The sequence below is a fragment of the Gamsiella multidivaricata genome, assembly GCF_025024155.1.
Source record: "Gamsiella multidivaricata strain RSA 2152 chromosome Unknown BC939scaffold_22, whole genome shotgun sequence".
NCBI lineage: Eukaryota > Fungi > Mortierellomycota > Mortierellomycetes > Mortierellales > Mortierellaceae > Gamsiella > Gamsiella multidivaricata.
The window spans coordinates 43,098-59,659 of NW_026251730.1; the positions used below are offsets into that span (position 1 = coordinate 43,098).

The following is a 16,562-nucleotide window of genomic DNA, read 5'->3' on the forward strand; positions in this document are numbered from 1 at the left end:
TAGGTCCATGGTTCGTGGGTTCATGATTCATAGTTCATGGGAGCATTTGATACTTTAGGGCTGAGAAGGAAATTGAGAGCCGTGGGGGAGAAGGTGAATAAACCGTATGTAAGCATTATTGTGATATTTGAAATAATAGAGGAGACATGGCGGCTGGAGGATGGACAACGGTTGAGTACTAAACTAGCTACTGTGGTCTAATTATCAGGCTACGATCAGATCGCATTGCATGTAGAGCCGAATAAATTAGAGGTGGGTTGAGAGTAGAGTCTTGAGAACAGCAGCGACAAGCAAGAGTGACACTTTGATATTCACTTTGCCCACTTTGTCTGCAGTATTTGCAACCAACCGTATCGACATAGCGACAGATAGACTATATAGGACACTGCGTGAAGAGCGTGGTACCCACGAGGAAGCGTGCAGTCTAGTGAGCGCAGCTCCAAGTCTAATGAGTGTCTCTAGTGTGCGGTCGAATAGACGGTGCAGAAGTGCGGAGCGGAGAGGGAAGAAAGTAGAGGGGAGTGCGGGTCGGTGCAAAAGCAGTGGGCGTTGTTGGCGCTGGTGCTCTCATACACAATACACACAAACACACAAACAATCCTCACCCCATGGTAATGGCAATGGCACGCGCAGCTAATAAACCATTGTATGCTGTTGCCATGGCTCATTTATCTGGGTCTATCCCTTCTTATTCTTTTCTTCTCTTCCTTCCTTCTCTCTCTCTCTCTCCATCTCTCACGATCCATTCCCTGTCCCTCCCCATTCACATCCCTCTCATCACCTCCGTCCCTCCTCCATTCCGCATTCCCCCACGACTACAACAGTTACTGTCCTCAGACTTACACATCTCATACTTCATCATGCGTTCCACCTCTTCCCTCGCTCTCCTTGTCGCCGTCCTGGTCGCCCTCGTCGCCACTGTCTCAGCCCAGCAGCCCGAGACAGCCTTGCCCTGCTACCAGGAAAAGTGCACTCCTCTGATCAACGTCCTCAAGGATTGTCAGATCACCGTCGATCCCTCGACCGGTAACATCAACTTCCCTGTGGCCTCCAACACCACCACAGAGACCGACAAGTGCATCTGCAAGCAGTCCGTTGTCGATGCTTATGGTAATTGAAACATAGGAAGCATGGCCATCAACTTGTTTCTTTTTGAATCGGGCGGGAAGGGGTGTTGGGTAACGGAGACCCGACAAAGTGACGGGCTCGCACGCACGCACACTTATCACTCTCGACTGAGACCAACAAAGTTCCAGAAAAAAACGACTCGCTATGTTCCATATTCATATTTCAAGCACAAAGGACAGCCCCAAGGGCGATTTCGCTCTTGTTGTCGGGACATACAGTACTTGCTCGCCCAATTGACTACTGAGACAGTGTGCAGTCCGGGCCATGGCGTGTTTCTAAAGGAAACGAATGCATTCGACTGCAGGGATTTGAAGAGGCAAAGGTGTCTTCCAGGTCGATGGTCATTGCTGGACAGGATATCATCTACTGAGTAAATGGAGACTGCAGCAGGGCGAAAAGCGGAGACGACAATGCCATCCTCCTGAACTCAAACACAATGAGAGGAATGGACTGATATGGCAGACAATATCCACAGGGATCATGTACTCGAAGATGGAATACCCATTGGTCATGTTCTCCTTATATCCCTCCTTATGCTGTCTTGCGTTGTCAACCATGAGACACGTCCTAAAAAGCACATCGGCCCTACCTAACAATCAACCAACCCCACTTCTTCCCTGCATCGTTTGTATCTAGATCCTTGCTACACCTGCGGTGCCGAGAACTCGAAGATCCAGGACCGCTTTTCAACCGTCAAGCTGGTCGATTCCTGCAATGCTAACTTTGGCGCCAGCACTGTCAAGTTGCCCGGCTCTTCTGCTGCGTCGTCGTCCATCCACGCCGGATCGCTTGTCCTAGCAGCTGCATCCATTGCCTTCTCTATGGTCTTCCTTGCTTAAAAGCACCTAGTAAGGACTAACAAAGTAGCACCCATCATCTCCAGAAGGCGTAATCCATAATAAAAGAAAAAAAGGCGATATTTATTCCTTGAGGGAAGCGTCTCATTTGACGCAGCGTACTTGAATGCAGGCTGAGCGATGGCAGGGCCATGGTTTCGAGCACGGGTATGGGGTGTTGGATGTTGTTGGAGACGCGTGTGCGATGAACGTAGCTATATATGTTGCCACGAGGGCTACTTCACGTGTCAGAGAAGCGGCCAGAAGCAAGTCACCCCTCGATCATCCCGCTGATTCGATGGCGCCTCCCCCGCGTCTCTTGCCTGTGCCTGGGTGTGTCTTTCTTCTCCACAACCGCCTCTCCTCCCACGACCCGACCTCTTTCTCCCACTCCACTCCTCCACTCCTCCACTTCTCCATCCTCCTCCACTCCCCCCCCCCCCCCCTCTGCTTCTGATTCCTCGACACAATGAACGTTGCTTCCTTCAGGTCGGCGCAGAATGTCGCCAGGTAAGAACCAATGCCACAAACCTTGTGCATCCAGTTTGCCCAAAGTGAACACGGACTATGCATGAGATCGCAAAGACGATGGCAAGAGCACTCGCTCATCAACAAACGCATCTTCAACCCAACCTGCCAACTAGGATTCTGACATCCGCTTCGCGTCCCCAGCTTGCGTCCCAGGCCCGCGCTCGTGTGTTCAGATACTCGACTGCAGCTCCTGCTGAGAAATCGTTCCAGAACCAGAGCAGGCTGCCTCGTCTTCCCATCCCTTCCTTGGCCGAGACAGCCGCACGCTACAAAAAGTCCCTAGTCCCAATCCTGAGCGAGACGGATTTCTCCAGAGCCGAGAAGGCCGTTGATGAGTTCATCAAGCCCGGCGGATTGGGCGAGACCCTTCAGTCCCGTCTGCACGACCTGGACAAGACTGAGAAACATTCCTGGCTCGAGACCATCTGGCTCAACAAGGGGTACCTTGAGTGGCGCGAGCCGTCGATGATCAACGTCAATTGGTGGGCCCAGTTCAAGGACTCGCCCACTTTTAATCTGGAGCAGGCCCCTGCCCGTGGGGTGGTCTCGGATGTGCAGATCCAAAGGGCGGCCAACTATGCGAGCTCATTGCTCACGTTCAACGACCATGTCAACAACCAGACCATGCCCCCCGAGTACCAGCGCACGACTCCGTTGTGCATGAACCAGTACAAGAACCAGTTTGGAGCGTATCGTGTGGCAGAGCTGCCTAGAGATCGCATCGTGACGACTTGGCCGGCGACCGCGAACTACATCGCAGTGATGATGAGGGATCAGATCTATAAGGTGCCCGTTTCAGGACCCGATGGTGAGCGTGTCTCGATCAAGGCGATCGAGCAGCAATTGAGACATGTGGTCGAGGCTGTCAACAACTTGCCGGAGCAGGAGAAGCAGGCTGCCGTGGGCGTGTTGACGTCCGAGAACAGGGATACGTGGGCCAAGGCTCGTCAAACGCTCTTAGGTCTGTCGCCCCAGAACCATGCCTCGTTGTCGTTGATTGACCATGCATTGTTTGTGATCTGCTTGGATGACTACAGCTCAGATAGAGACATCGATGTCTCGCACCACAACATTTTCCATGCGGGCAATGCTCACAACCGTTGGTTCGACAAGTCGATGCAATTCATCTTTGAGAACAACGGACGCGCCGGTATCAACGGAGAACATACCCCTGCAGACGCCGTCATCCCTGGACGTATCCTGGATGAGCTGGTCAAAAGGTAAGGTCTTCTACACGGCCTGGATGTCTTGTCAGCACGCCTGCATTGAATTGAGTGCTCACAGTTTTCCTTTTTTTTTTTTTTTTTTTTCGATTTCATTAGTGAGAAGCATGCTGAGCCCCTTCACGCGTCGAATGTCCAGCTTCAGCCCATTGAACACGTCAAGTTCGTGATCAACGATGAGATCAAGGAGACGATTAAGCAGGCAGAGGTCAATGCCAAGAAGATGATCGACAACGTTGACAGCTGCCTCATTCACTTTAATGAGTACGGTTCTAACTGGCTGAAGAGTGGTACGTACTATTTTACACCCCCTTTGAATGTAAGGAGTCGTATAATAATATTTGGTTGCAAGGAATTGAGATACTAACGGACATGCTTGTGTATATTACGCAACCCTTTTAGTCAAGTGCTCGCCTGATGCCTACGTCCAGATGGTCATGCAGCTAGCCTATTATCGTCATTATGGCACCTGGACGCCCACATATGAGTCCGCATCGGTTAGAATGTTCTTGGGTGGCCGCACAGAGACTGTTCGCTCCTGCTCAGTCGATAGTGTTGCATTTGTCAAGGGATTCGAGAGCAAGCAAGCGGATGTATGTGTCACTCTTTGATTTCACTACCCACCAAAAATTGAAGATTCGCTGATTACTGACATCTGCCTTGATTTAACCTTGTATTTGAATAGACGACGGAGAAGCAGCGTCTGTTGCAGAAGGCGATCCAGTCTCACCTCGAGTACATGATGGCCGCCTCTGCAGGCAAGGGTGTAGATCGCCACCTGTTGGGTCTCCGCTCGATGATGCAGACGCCGGAGGAACAGAAGCAAGCACAGATCTTCCAGGACCCATCCTATATCCAATCCATGTACTACAGACTGTCATCTTCTAACATGTCACCTGGCGACAATTTCTGGGGTGGCTTTGGACCAGTGGTGCCAGAGGGCTATGGTATCAACTATGCGATCGGAAAGGAGAACATCAAGTTCAGTATTTCAAGCCTGAAGAGCTGCAAGGAGACCAACTCGCGCGAATTCAGAGAGACCATCCTGGGAGCTTTGAGGGATATGAAGAAGTCGATGGCGTAGAGATGGTTAGGAAGGGGAAGACGGAGCAGTAAAGAGATGCACTCCTAGCAGAGAACGTACATATATATATATACTGAATAAACGTTCATTCATGCATTTTGCCTACCTTTAGTCATCCGAGTCATCTGCAGACGATTGGCCTTGAAGACGCGCGCGCGAATTGAATTGAAACCCATGAGTATCGTCGGATAATCTCTGGATTGCTGGGGGCAGGATCCTCATTTTAAATAATAATAATAATAATGACGCGTCAAACGCGGTTTTTTTTTTTTTTTTTTTTTTTTTTTTTGCAGTTTCCCAACCTATTACGCGGCATACATCCGAGGTCCGTTAGGGCAACATGCAGCATGCACGCGTTCGAGGAGGGGGGGTCCCTCCGCCGCCCCTAAGCCGTAATGGCGCTTTTTTTTTTTTTTTTTTTTTTCCTTTGAGCCAAGCATACCTAAATATGGTTCAGATCCATTTTCCCAAGAGACGACGGACCTCCGACATCCTGTGTTTGTGCACGCAAAGGTGGTTCACCGTAGGCGAATTTTGGGTTTCGGCCAATCAGAGGATGCATGGTGCCAAACTGCAGAGTCACACGCATTGTGGATCGATGGGATTTCTCATTGGTTCCCCTCGTTCCCTTTTTGACGCGTGCTTTTTTGTTTGCGGGCTTTCAGGTCGCGTCATTTTGAGGGGGAGGAACAGGGCAAGGGGGAGGGGGAGTTGGACCAACTGTGCTGCTTTTTTGTTTGTCGGCAAGAGACAAGGAAGAAACAGAATGTAATTTCTCATCAGCACCAAGGCTCAGCAACAAACAGAAAGAAACGCCATTTCATATATTATTACTAGAGATTCTCACCGACTGTTTTATTTCTATTCAACAATATATAACGGCGAGAAACGCTAATTATTACTGTTACCATGGTTATTTCTCAATTGACTGTCGATGTCATGCGTGAAGAGACCGTTGCGGAATCGAGTTCCCAGGGCCATGTCTTTATTAGTTTGCCATCCATTGTTGTTGTTGGGGGGGATGTTGTTTCTATATGCAATGCCTGTGTTTACTAAACGCCTTGTCTGTCTCTTTTTTTTTTTTTTTTGACAGGTAGGTCTGCATGAGGAAAGGAGGGCCATCGATGAGCTCGCAGGGAAGAAATACGCGCTAACAAGGAATGGAATGTGCGTTTATTGTTGTATGTATCTGAAGATGAGGACATGGTCCATGCTGCCACTCCCCAACTTTCCCACCAGCTACTCCTGGGTAAAAAAGAAAGAAACATTCACGAGTGGTTTGCCGAGGATGTTTTCGCCCACGTTCAAGCAACTAGATGTTTAGTGGATTATTTGTAAGGCTGGCTTTTATCTTCCCTTATTTTTATATTTTCACGCGTGTCGAGTGTCGTCGAATCACATACATTCTGTAGAATACCCTTCCTATGCAAGAGTCTCTCCCCCTACCCCCCTCCTGATCCCCGCAATATTGGCCGGAATGAGGATATGGTTATCTTGCTCAGGACAAACCTGCATCATCTTTTTTTTTTTTTTCTGTCGTCCGACCACCAGGGGAGGAGGAAGGGTTGTTTATGTGGGATTTAGTTTCGTAGGACGAATGCGCGTAAAGTAGACTACAGGGCATATAGTCGGTGAGCCTGCAGGCGGCCAAGCGGCAGAATGCTCTTTTGTTTGTCGATGTTGTACGCAAAAAGGGTCCACCAGTCAGGGTTGGTTGAACCCTGAATCGAATGCCCATGAGGATGACTTTTTCAGGCCTGAAACCCTAGGCACACGGGCCTGGTTAAAAAAAAAAGAAAAAGAAAAAGACCTAAAGCGCACGGGGAGGTGAACTATACTGCACTGCGATATGGATCGATCAAGACTAATAATGTAATATACACATCGGGCAGCAATCAATTTACGGGTGCAGCTCTTGGAGTATCTGTAAATTCAACGGTAAGCGTGGTACCCCAGCTCTTTTTTTTTTTTCTCTCTCAGGGCGATGACAACAATAAGCTTAAGCTTACCGAGGACGAATTGGACTAGACTAGACCTTGTCAACTTGGTTATGGCGCAAAAATGAAGGTTTGTCAACAAGAAGGTTTGGAGCCCCCGCACCCCCTCGCCTGCTCGGTGGACATGCCGCAGATGAATTGCACTGTAAGGGCGCCTTACAGCCTGATCTCAATTGGGGACCTTACTTTATAGAATGTGGTGCATATGGTATGGATACATAGACTGCCGCCAGGAAATTGTTTGAGGTCATGGTAAATTACTCAATCACGGCCGAATAATACGCGACACTTTATTACGGCATCCCCGATAGCCCATCCGTAGTAAATGAGGAGCTGTCATTGCTTTGCATTAAACACTACACTTTATTCAATACCAGGGAAAGAAGCCTATCAGCCTATCAGCCTACTATTGTTGTTGACAACATAGGCCTTAGCAGATTCCCAGGTACACCGATACAAACACGATCTCATGGGAAATGCCACTGTGCCTGTCTTGCGTATAAAGGCCCTTTCCCCCGCCCTGTCTTTCTGGTCTTCTTTTCCATCCTCGTTCACCAGCTCATTCCACTTCTCCACTCCCATCCAACCCCATCCCTCTCCTTGACACCCTCAAGCACGATGAAGCTTTCACTCTTCTCCCTCACGGCTGTCGTGGCCTTGTCAGTCTTGCTGACTCCTGCATCCATCAGCGCCCTGCCTGCGCCCTCCAACGGTGTTGTCTCGTTCAACAACCATCGCGTGGTCCGCATTAACGTCCGCAACGAGGCCGAGCTCAAGGCCCTGACCGACAACCAGGATTCCCTTGGATTCGACTACTTCACCCATGAAAAGGTCATTGGAGCACACATCGACATCCGCATCCCACCACAGTCGTTCTCCAAGTTCCAGGCCCTGAAACTCGATTATTCCACTCTGGTCGAAAACCTGCAGACGGTCCTCGATCAAGAGAAGCACGAGAACGATCAGTACCAGCAGGTCTTTAGCCAGAAGTTGAGCGAGGCCAAGAAGCTGAAGAACGGTCGCAATGGTGAGGTCTCCATCAACGGCGTCACCCTCCCCGAGGGTTCAGAGGTGTACGCGGCCGCGGACACCTGGTTCCAGGGATACCATAGCTATGCTGATCACCAGAGCTGGTTGAGCACCCAGATTGCCAACAACCCTGGCAAGGCCTCGAAGATCAGTGCCGGAAAGTCGTTCCAGAGTCGTGATCAGGCCGGTATCAAGATTGGAAGCGGACCTAACCATGTTGTCTTCCACGGTACGCAGCACGCGCGTGAGTGGATTAGTACCATGGTCGTTGAGTAGGTGCACTTTTTGTCTCTTTCCTTTTGTATGTCTGTATTGAACACACTGTACTTCTATGCTGCATACTAACAAATACTACGCGCCAATATTCTTTCAGATACCTCATTGACCAGCTGCTGAAGGGCACTGACTCGCGTGTGGCCGGTTACTTGCAAAAGTACACGTTCCACATCATCCCCATCATGAACCCCGATGGTTTTGTCATCACCCAGACCTCGGACCGCATGCACCGCAAGAACGCCCAGAGCAACGGAGGATGTCTCGGTACTGACAGTAAGTTGAACGTCGTCGCATATCCGTGTCTTTATTTTGCTGACCGTGCATCTCACCTAACTTTTCCATCTATTTTTTTTTCTCTCCGAAAAAGCCAACCGCAACTGGGGCTTCAAGTGGAACACTGGTGGTTCTTCCTCCAACCCCTGTGCTGACGACTACATGGGTCCCAGTGCCTTCTCGTCGCCCGAGGCTACAAACATTGCAGCCTACCTGCGCTCGCTGCCCAAGGTCGTCTCCTACATCGACTTCCACTCTTACTCTCAGCTGTGGATGGTCCCCTACGGCTACACTGGCACCCGCCCTGGGACCTACACGTACATGAACGGCCTCGCACAGAAGGCCGCCGCAGCTCTCCGCGCCGTCAACGGTGTTTCGTTCACAACCGGTGACATCTACAACACGATCTATCCTGCCTCGGGTAGCTCTACCGATTATGCCTACAGCATTGGTGTTACCGCACCCTTCGCCGTTGAGTTGAGAGATACCGGACGCTACGGATTCTCTCTGCCCGCCGCTCAGATCCTGCCCTCCGGTACCGAGACCTGGGCTGCTTTCGCCGCCATCCTTGACAACATCCAGGTCTAAGGATTGTTTATACCCCCCCCCCCCCCCCTTTCTCTCTCTCTCTCTCTCTCTCTCTCTCTCTCTCTCTCTCTCACTCTCACGCACGTTTTTTCTTTTTTTATTGACAGAGAGAATGTTATCCAACCCCCTTCCCCCTGGTACAATGATCGAAATCGCTAGAGAAGCGAATACTGAGCAGGCGCAGAGACAGGATATTCCTTCTGTTCTTTTATATATCCCATTTTACATAACCACTCTATCACCCTTTTTTGATATGGAATGCAGGTTCGATTCCAGCTGGAAAAAAAAGGGTCACAAACGAATAAAAATCACTCAATTTACCAGAGCAGGGCTCGGAATTGAGGAAAAAAATGAAAAAAAGAAAGTCGCCCACAATCTGCAGGGAGTGCGAACAGGCTTAAATAGGGGGAGCGGATTGCAGCCTGGGAAGAAATCTTTGTACTCTGTGCGGTTATTATTGTCGTGAGTCCTTTCATTCTTCCTCGAGGGCCCAATCTACAAACCGTCCCTAGAGAAAAGGTCCTATAAGAGATCAGCTCGACAAGCTGGAGCCCAGTCGCCCCCAGTGGCCTGGTTTTCCTTACCATGTCGAAGACACTTCCCTTCATATTATATCCCCATTTAAAAAACTTGCTACTGGGATGAAGCATCATCCATCAGATTTGGCGACTAAACCATGGGTATCTGTACCCCTTCCCCCCCTCAAACATACACAGGGACATCTTTAACCGCAAACGATCGCTGCAATGGGGGTGGCGACAGCTGTTCGTCGAGAGCGAGGACGCCATGTTTAAGAGAGCAGCTGACGGTCGGCGCGTTACTGGCTCCTATTCCTGGAACCTGAGTTCGCTGCCTTAGCCTCCCCCTGCTACTCGCCAAGGGATAGTAGTTCCCAAGGTGCTCGAATGGGAGGGTACGGAGCAAATTGGGCCGGTAATTTTAATCGCCACTACGGGGGCATGGCAGGATGGTCCCCCATTGGATATAGACTCTCAGGCACAAACAATGGTCAGACCGGACGCAGGGAAGCAAGCCCATTTAAACTCTCCCCCCTCTTTCACACCAGCTCCACCGACTCGCACCTTCACCCGACCTCTTCTCCCACTTCTCCTCCTTCGCCATTCACCCCTCTCCCTCCTCTCCCTCCTCTCCCTCCTTTCCCCCCTCCTCTTTTCTCATGTCATGAACCAAACTCCCAACCCACTCGAAATCCCAGAGATCCTCTCCAGAGTCGGACTCTACATTCCTCTGTGGGACTACAGCTGCCAGCGCCGACGCCCACACTTCACACCACGCCATCTCCTCAACTGCATCCTCGTCAACCGGACCTGGCACGACATCCTCCTCCCGATTCTCTGGTTCACCCTTGACGACATCTCCATACCCACGCCCGTCGACCTCCTCCACGTCCTCACCCGCCACAGCTCCCATCTCCGCATCCTCGAACTCGGTCACATCCCACCTTCTATATTCCATACCCCATTCTCATGTCTACCCCACAACCTACTCCACCTGGAGCTCATAGGGCTCGAACACAACGAATGGTCAAAGTCATTGATTCTACAGAACACGAGGCTGCAAAGTCTCCATTGGCAAGGCGGGGACTTTCATCGGGACGACTACGGGACCTTGGACGCATTGGCGCTTTCAAGACGACTGGGGAGGTTACAAGATCTGCACCTGGAGTGTTGGAAGCTGGACAGGCATTTTATGAAGCTACTGAGGCGGAATCCAGGGTTGAGGAGGCTGGCGTTGGATTTTGTTACGGGCGAGATCATCCATCGACCACCCCAGACTCGAACAGGTGACGATGGCTTCAAGGCGTCAAGCGCGAGGAAGCAACATAGCGAACGATACCCAGATCATGACAGGACGAGTCATGGAGGACAGAAAGAAGAAGAAGAAAAAGAAGGACAGGAGGAGAAGGAGAATAAGGAAACAGAGGATGAGGAAACAGAGGATGAGGAGATATCGCTACCAGATCTCACCAGCCTGACAGTGTGCAAGGATGTGGAAAGCGGAGCCCTGGAGGCCCTCGTACGACTGTGTCCTAATCTGCAGGAGCTCTCATGGATGGGATCAAAGGACAGCGACCTGAGACAACTCACGACGAACGTTCGCGAATGCTGTCCTTTCCTCTCGGTACTGACGTATTCGACCGTCGAGATATCTGAGGACGAGTCCGTGTACGTGGATCTGATCCAGAGCGTACCCCGACTGGTAGAGCTGCAGATCCGGATCCCGGCGCTTGGGGACCGATTCACAGAGGCATTGATCAAGCACGCCGAGACACTCGAGATCCTGGACCTCAGGATACTGAATCACCACGCCCTCAGCAACGCGAATTTGAAGCGGATCCTGATGAGTTGTCATCAGATCACGGCACTATCGATCGACGGGTCCCAGTGCGGGGCTGAGGATCTGTTTTCGTTCGATTGGGCATGCGTACGGCTGAATCGGTTATTCCTGGCGGGTCTACATACGATGACGAGGGGACAATTAAAGGAAGCCGACAACGGAACGGTGGCAGCGGTCTATGGGTGGAGCATTGGGCCGGAGGCCAGGAATGCTGGAATTCATCTTGGGAGCGGTACTACGAACGCGTCCGTGGGGGAGATCACAGGAATGAATGTGATACAGACGAGCGATGGATTGTATTTCTCGCCCGACTTGTCAACAGAATTACAGAGGTCTGCCCATAAGGTGTCGACAACGTTCCTACGGCGGTTGCTTTCACATTTGCAGCGTCTGGTGCATCTGCATTCGTTTGTCCTGAACGGGGTCGAGTACACGCGGCAGTCCTACTCGAGTGGTGTGATCTGTGAATAATAATAAAAAAAGAAAAAAGAAAAAAAAGAAAAAGAAAAAGAAAAGGATAGATTTACTGCAACAAAAACTCGAGAGTGGCCTCTTTTGTTATTGACGTAAAAAAATAATCATCTGCAGCGCAAACCGCATGCAACAGAATAACGGTTGCTCTAGATGTTATGTCTTCACGTCTGCTTCTGATATAGCTATGGCTCTCCCTCCTCCCACCTCTTCCCATCGGCACTTTGAATTTCCTCCGAGTTCGTTCTTCTGATCAGTGACTCGCCGAGTTACAGCACGCACTTTCTGGAGTATGAGCTCCCCAGACTCAAAGGCGTCTGAGGTGCCACATTTGAATGGCGCGCAAGGCTATGCAATTTGTATAAGTACCTGCGCCTGGCTTTAGCGAGCACTGGTCCACAACAATGAAATGGCTGCTTTCTTTTTTGACCCGAGCATTTTACACGTAATAAAATGTCGCGCATGTTTTTGTGCCCATTATTGTTCTCACAGAAGCCTTTGTGCTCACAAAGTTACGTTTCCGCTGTGCAAAGTGATTCAAGTTGAACGCAAGCAGCTGCTTCAAGAAAATGTAGGACTGAATCGACGTGATACCGTCGAGAGCTCTCTCCTTTGATAGATTTGGATACCTCAAGTCGGCAACAGTTACATTAGGCATTTTGTCGGTCATGCATGGTTGGCGGGAGTTGCTGGTCAAATTGAAGCGACTGAAGTCGTTTGTCACCCCTGCGGACCAAATTGCTTCGAGCTCAGAGTGGGTCAAAAAGAACATGCCATTCTATGCGGTCATTAGCAAACATACCAAAAAAAAAAAAAAAAAAAAGAAAAAAAAAAAGAAGCAATCAGAAGCCAACCTATGCATTTTTCTAACTCTGTTTTTTGTTGCTTACTATACCATTGCTCAAGTATCTTGGAAGTGTACAATACAGTCTGCCACAGTGGAAAAATGGGTTGACTGGTTTGCACATTGGTGATCGTAAAAAGGTGTAGATTTTATTGCCTCAAGTCCTACTGCTCGAGGTTTAGACCGTCAATGTTGGCCAGCGGCGCTTTCTTAATCAGATAAAGACAGAGCTCCTTTAACAAGACCGATTCCTTGCATCCCGAAAGACTCGTCTCTTTCAATCTGAGCGTTCTCAACGGTAGCTCGATATCGTCCTCGTATTTGACCACATAATCAACCAGTATCTTGAACTCATTTATCGAGAAGTTCGTGCCATCCAGACTGAGCGTTTCTAGCGCATCGAGTCCGATAGATTTGATCCCAGCCTCCCAATGCGTCGAGTCTAGCCGGACATGTTCGAGTGCCAAATGTTTGAGTGGCGTCCATTCAGCATGCGTTTGAAGGGCAATGTCCGTGGATTTCTGCCCTGGTACATCCTGAGAAGACGATTGAGGGGGCGACAGCTGGCTTTCTTGTTGAGGAGGCCCTGACACCATCGCTGCCAGCCAGCGAGCGGACGCCTCTGGGACCTTCGCGCTGCCTCGGCAGATGATCCTGAATGTGTCGAGCTTAGGAAGACTGAGACGTGTCGGGAACTCTGTCGCCAGGGTCGGCATCCAGGACTCTGTTGCATCGCCTTGGAGAGTTAGGGAATGGAGCCTTCCTCCGTGCCGGCGAAGCAACTGTACTGCCTTCTCCATATTATCGCTCTCCTCGAGTCGGTCCAAATGTAGCTCCAGGCGTCCCAAATCCGATGAACGCTCAATGACCCGATTTACACAATCGAGGCCGACTGATGTCAGCATTGCGGGGCTCAGGGTCAGGTGCACTAACGAAGAACCTTTGGTCTTGGTGCCATTATCCAAGAGCATCGCAAGATCGTCAGAAAATACATGGTTGGTCCGCAGCCGCTCGATGGACCAGCTATATTGATCGCACACCGTAAAGAGATAGCTCGATTTGGTAACGACAGCGGAAGCCTGCATCTCGATGCTAGTGGATACGTTGCAAGTCGGGGATGAGGAATCAGGAAAGCAAGCAGTCATATTGACGGTATCGTCGATCCTTGTATGGTTTTCGACATGCGTCCCGTCGTCGATCACCTCCAGCCTTCCAAGCGTACATGAGCCCTTTTGTAAGAGTAAATCTGTTCTTGTTGTTGTGACCAACTTGACAATAGCCAAGGTCCGCTCAGCGTGGCATGTAACGCGCATCTCGGAGAGCATAGGGTTCTGACAGAGGATGCTGGCCAAACGATCCTCCATACTTTTTGAAGAGCTATGCTTCACGCTGACTTTGGTGAGACGGCCGTTCTTGATAAACTGAAGTTGCCCTGGAGTGAGATCTTCGAGTCTTGTCATAGCCATTACTGTGTCCTGAATCCTGCCGTGATTTGCAAAGATTGTCACGATTTGTTGCTTGCACTCCAATGTTATAGTTTCAAGTTGTGGGAGCTGATTGATGTTGCTCTCGATAGAGTCGAAAATGAGGTATTGGTCATCGCAGCTGAGCCTCAAGTCTATCATAGATGAACAGCTCCTAAGGATTTTCTCCAAAGCTGGGTCGTTTGAAATAAATGAATCTATCGCGAGTGTTCGAAGCTGGGGGGCGTTCCTTATGGAGGATGGGCTAATATGCTGGTAAAAATCCTTGAAGTTCGCGAGTCTCAATGATTGAATCCGCCCGTTTGACATAAGTTCCACGATAGGATCAAATCGACGGCCACGATTGACGAAATCGAGCGCTGGTCCGTGGAACTTTTCCCCGCTGATGGACAGACGGACTATCGCCGTCTTGCTGACAGCGGCAGCGAGAGTCCGAAGATCGGCTAAAGTCGCATCCCATTGCAACCCAATCTCTAGCTCCTGAACTCCGGGCGTCTTGACCATCGCTTCATAGAACTGCCTAGCGAGTGTCCTAGATCTGATTGAAATCTCGATCCTACCCTTCTTTGGTATAAAATTCCCAAGATTGAGCTCGACGATGTCTCGTAGTTGTCGTAAAGCTGTTGCCCGATAGTTCGCACGATAGTGGTCGATGCACACCCATTTGACGTGCCCCTCCGCGGTGACTATCCGGTACAAGTTGCCAAGACAACGGTCCTGGTCTTGAACTTTGAGATACAACTCTAGCTGACGCAGATCTGCGCCTTCCAGTACCTCGAGCTTGTCCATATTCGCTTGTCCTCCAGTCGTGTCAACTCCGCTATTGTTATTTTGCTGTAGATCCTCAATAAAGCTGATTGCATTGTCCACTTGTGCCCCAAAGTTCTCCTTCGTGGACGTGAGCCCCTCCACGCTCTTGAAAAGCGCTAATGGTGGCACAACGATCCCGGCTACTGTGAACCCGTACTTAATCATCTGCAGCAGCGTGAGCACGTAGGATCCGTACTTTTCGAAGAACTCCTTGGGCCTATCCAGATCGTATCCCTCGTGCTTGGCTAGATGGAACTCGTGAAAGATCCTGGTTGGTTTGGAGATTGTATGCGTACCGCATTCGCACAGGAAGTAGAGACGGAACTGCTGCGAGAAAGGCTCGAGCAGTTTGTCACGACGCCTGGATGCCATTGGGAGGACGATGAACAGCCGAGGGACAGGGCCCTCATGGAGCTCGTAGGTCTGGGTGAGGACGGCTTGAACACGGTCCTGAATAAGTGCCATACGGAGTAGTGCCTGTTGCTGTAGTTGCAACATCTGCTCTTGCTGTTGAAGTACCCTCGTCTGGAGCATCTTGTTTGTTTCCATCTCCGCCTGTAAGCACTCAATGCGACCGCCCAACGCGTTCTTGATTATGGCCGTCTGGAATTCTAAAGTGTGAATCATCTCGCCATGCGGACTAAAGGTAGACAGCTGCATTGTCGGGGGGTTGAGGTTCTGGGTGTCCGTTGTCGGTGTTGATGCGGGTCCTGATAGGACAAGCTGGGGATTCTGCACCGGGTCCTTGATCTGGGGTGGAATGGCATTGCAGGGCGTGGATGGACTCGCTAACTTGGGCACTGATATCTCAGCGGACTTGGGCACCAGTATCTCAGCTGACTGGTCCACGGCTTCCGTTACCACATCGAGGATAATTCCTGGTTGATATGAAATCCGCAAAGGCTCAAGACTGCAGTTGAAAGAGTAAAGTGTCAGGTATTTACTGGAGAACTTTTCTAAACCATGTCATTGTTCTGCTCTGTACGTACTCCTCAAAGTTATCGTCCGTCATGAAGTGGACAAGGCTTCTCTCGTTCATGATATATCGTGGGTTATGGAAGAGCATCTGCACATCCCTCCAAAGGATAACATACTGTCCTGTGCTCTTGTCGAGTCGAGTGTTGATATAGACAATTTCGTTCCATGTTGAAAGTCGAAACGCCTGCGAATGCTGTTTGTGGGTGTTCTCTGCCATTGTGTGCTCGATGGAGATGAAAGAAAGGGATGAAGTTGAGGGCGATGCATCATCCCCCTCTATTGACCTCTTGCAGCTCAGGGCGAGGGTGTTTCGTACTACAAACAAGGTTGGATGTCCATTCCCCATCGACATTTTCGGGCATAAGAATAAAGCTTGCCATTCGACATTTTTGGGCATAAGAATAAAGCATAAGAATAAAGCCTGCGCTACTCACGATAAAAAAATAAATTTTATTTTGCATGGATTTTGTGCTAACCTCCACAAATGCAAACACAAAAAGCATGGACTACACTTTTCATAGTGAAATATGCATTTTTTCCACTGAATTGAAAATATAAGGGGTGTTATTCAGTTTTGTGATGGCGGTGACCCTACGTTATATCCCCACACTTATTCCCTCTCTCACTTTTCCCCGAAAAGCAGCACGATTGG

At 50.0% G+C, this 16,562-nt stretch overlaps 6 protein-coding genes across 6 annotated transcripts; 4 read left to right on the forward strand and 2 right to left on the reverse strand.

Annotated features, from left to right (window-relative positions):
* The first annotated feature begins 643 nt into the window (after positions 1–643).
* Positions 644–2,070, forward strand: BC939DRAFT_447008 (uncharacterized protein). Its single transcript, XM_051555037.1, has 2 exons — positions 644–1,110; positions 1,765–2,070. Exons 1-2 carry the CDS (start codon positions 660–662, stop codon positions 1,965–1,967), a joined length of 654 nt encoding a protein of 217 aa, XP_051413633.1. The 5' UTR covers positions 644–659; the 3' UTR covers positions 1,968–2,070.
* Positions 2,071–2,377: 307 nt separating this feature from the next.
* On the forward strand, positions 2,378–4,906 carry BC939DRAFT_447011 (acyltransferase ChoActase/COT/CPT). Its single transcript, XM_051555038.1, has 5 exons — positions 2,378–2,474; positions 2,609–3,715; positions 3,818–4,008; positions 4,121–4,311; positions 4,404–4,906. The coding sequence occupies exons 1-5, from the start codon at positions 2,434–2,436 to the stop codon at positions 4,800–4,802; spliced, it is 1,929 nt and encodes a 642-aa protein (XP_051413634.1). The 5' UTR covers positions 2,378–2,433; the 3' UTR covers positions 4,803–4,906.
* Positions 4,907–7,417: 2,511 nt separating this feature from the next.
* BC939DRAFT_395533 (uncharacterized protein) lies at positions 7,418–8,965 on the forward strand (the record flags this gene model as incomplete). Its single annotated transcript, XM_051552233.1, has 4 exons — positions 7,418–7,774; positions 7,871–8,100; positions 8,202–8,377; positions 8,472–8,965. 4 exons carry the CDS (start codon positions 7,418–7,420, stop codon positions 8,963–8,965), a joined length of 1,257 nt encoding a protein of 418 aa, XP_051413635.1.
* Positions 8,966–9,917: 952 nt separating this feature from the next.
* Positions 9,918–11,855, forward strand: BC939DRAFT_447016 (uncharacterized protein). The gene has a single exon (XM_051555039.1). The coding sequence runs from the start codon at positions 9,971–9,973 to the stop codon at positions 11,792–11,794; it is 1,824 nt and encodes a 607-aa protein (XP_051413636.1). The 5' UTR covers positions 9,918–9,970; the 3' UTR covers positions 11,795–11,855.
* Positions 11,856–12,188: 333 nt separating this feature from the next.
* On the reverse strand, positions 12,189–12,656 carry BC939DRAFT_491804 (uncharacterized protein; the record flags this gene model as incomplete). The annotated part of the gene is made up of 2 exons (XM_051559501.1): positions 12,189–12,572; positions 12,597–12,656. 2 exons carry the CDS (start codon positions 12,654–12,656, stop codon positions 12,234–12,236), a joined length of 399 nt encoding a protein of 132 aa, XP_051413637.1. The 3' UTR covers positions 12,189–12,233.
* Positions 12,657–12,769: 113 nt separating this feature from the next.
* BC939DRAFT_447018 (uncharacterized protein) lies at positions 12,770–16,310 on the reverse strand (the record flags this gene model as incomplete). Its single annotated transcript, XM_051555040.1, has 2 exons — positions 12,770–15,842; positions 15,922–16,310. 2 exons carry the CDS (start codon positions 16,305–16,307, stop codon positions 12,803–12,805), a joined length of 3,426 nt encoding a protein of 1,141 aa, XP_051413638.1. The 3' UTR covers positions 12,770–12,802.
* Positions 16,311–16,562: the final 252 nt, after the last annotated feature.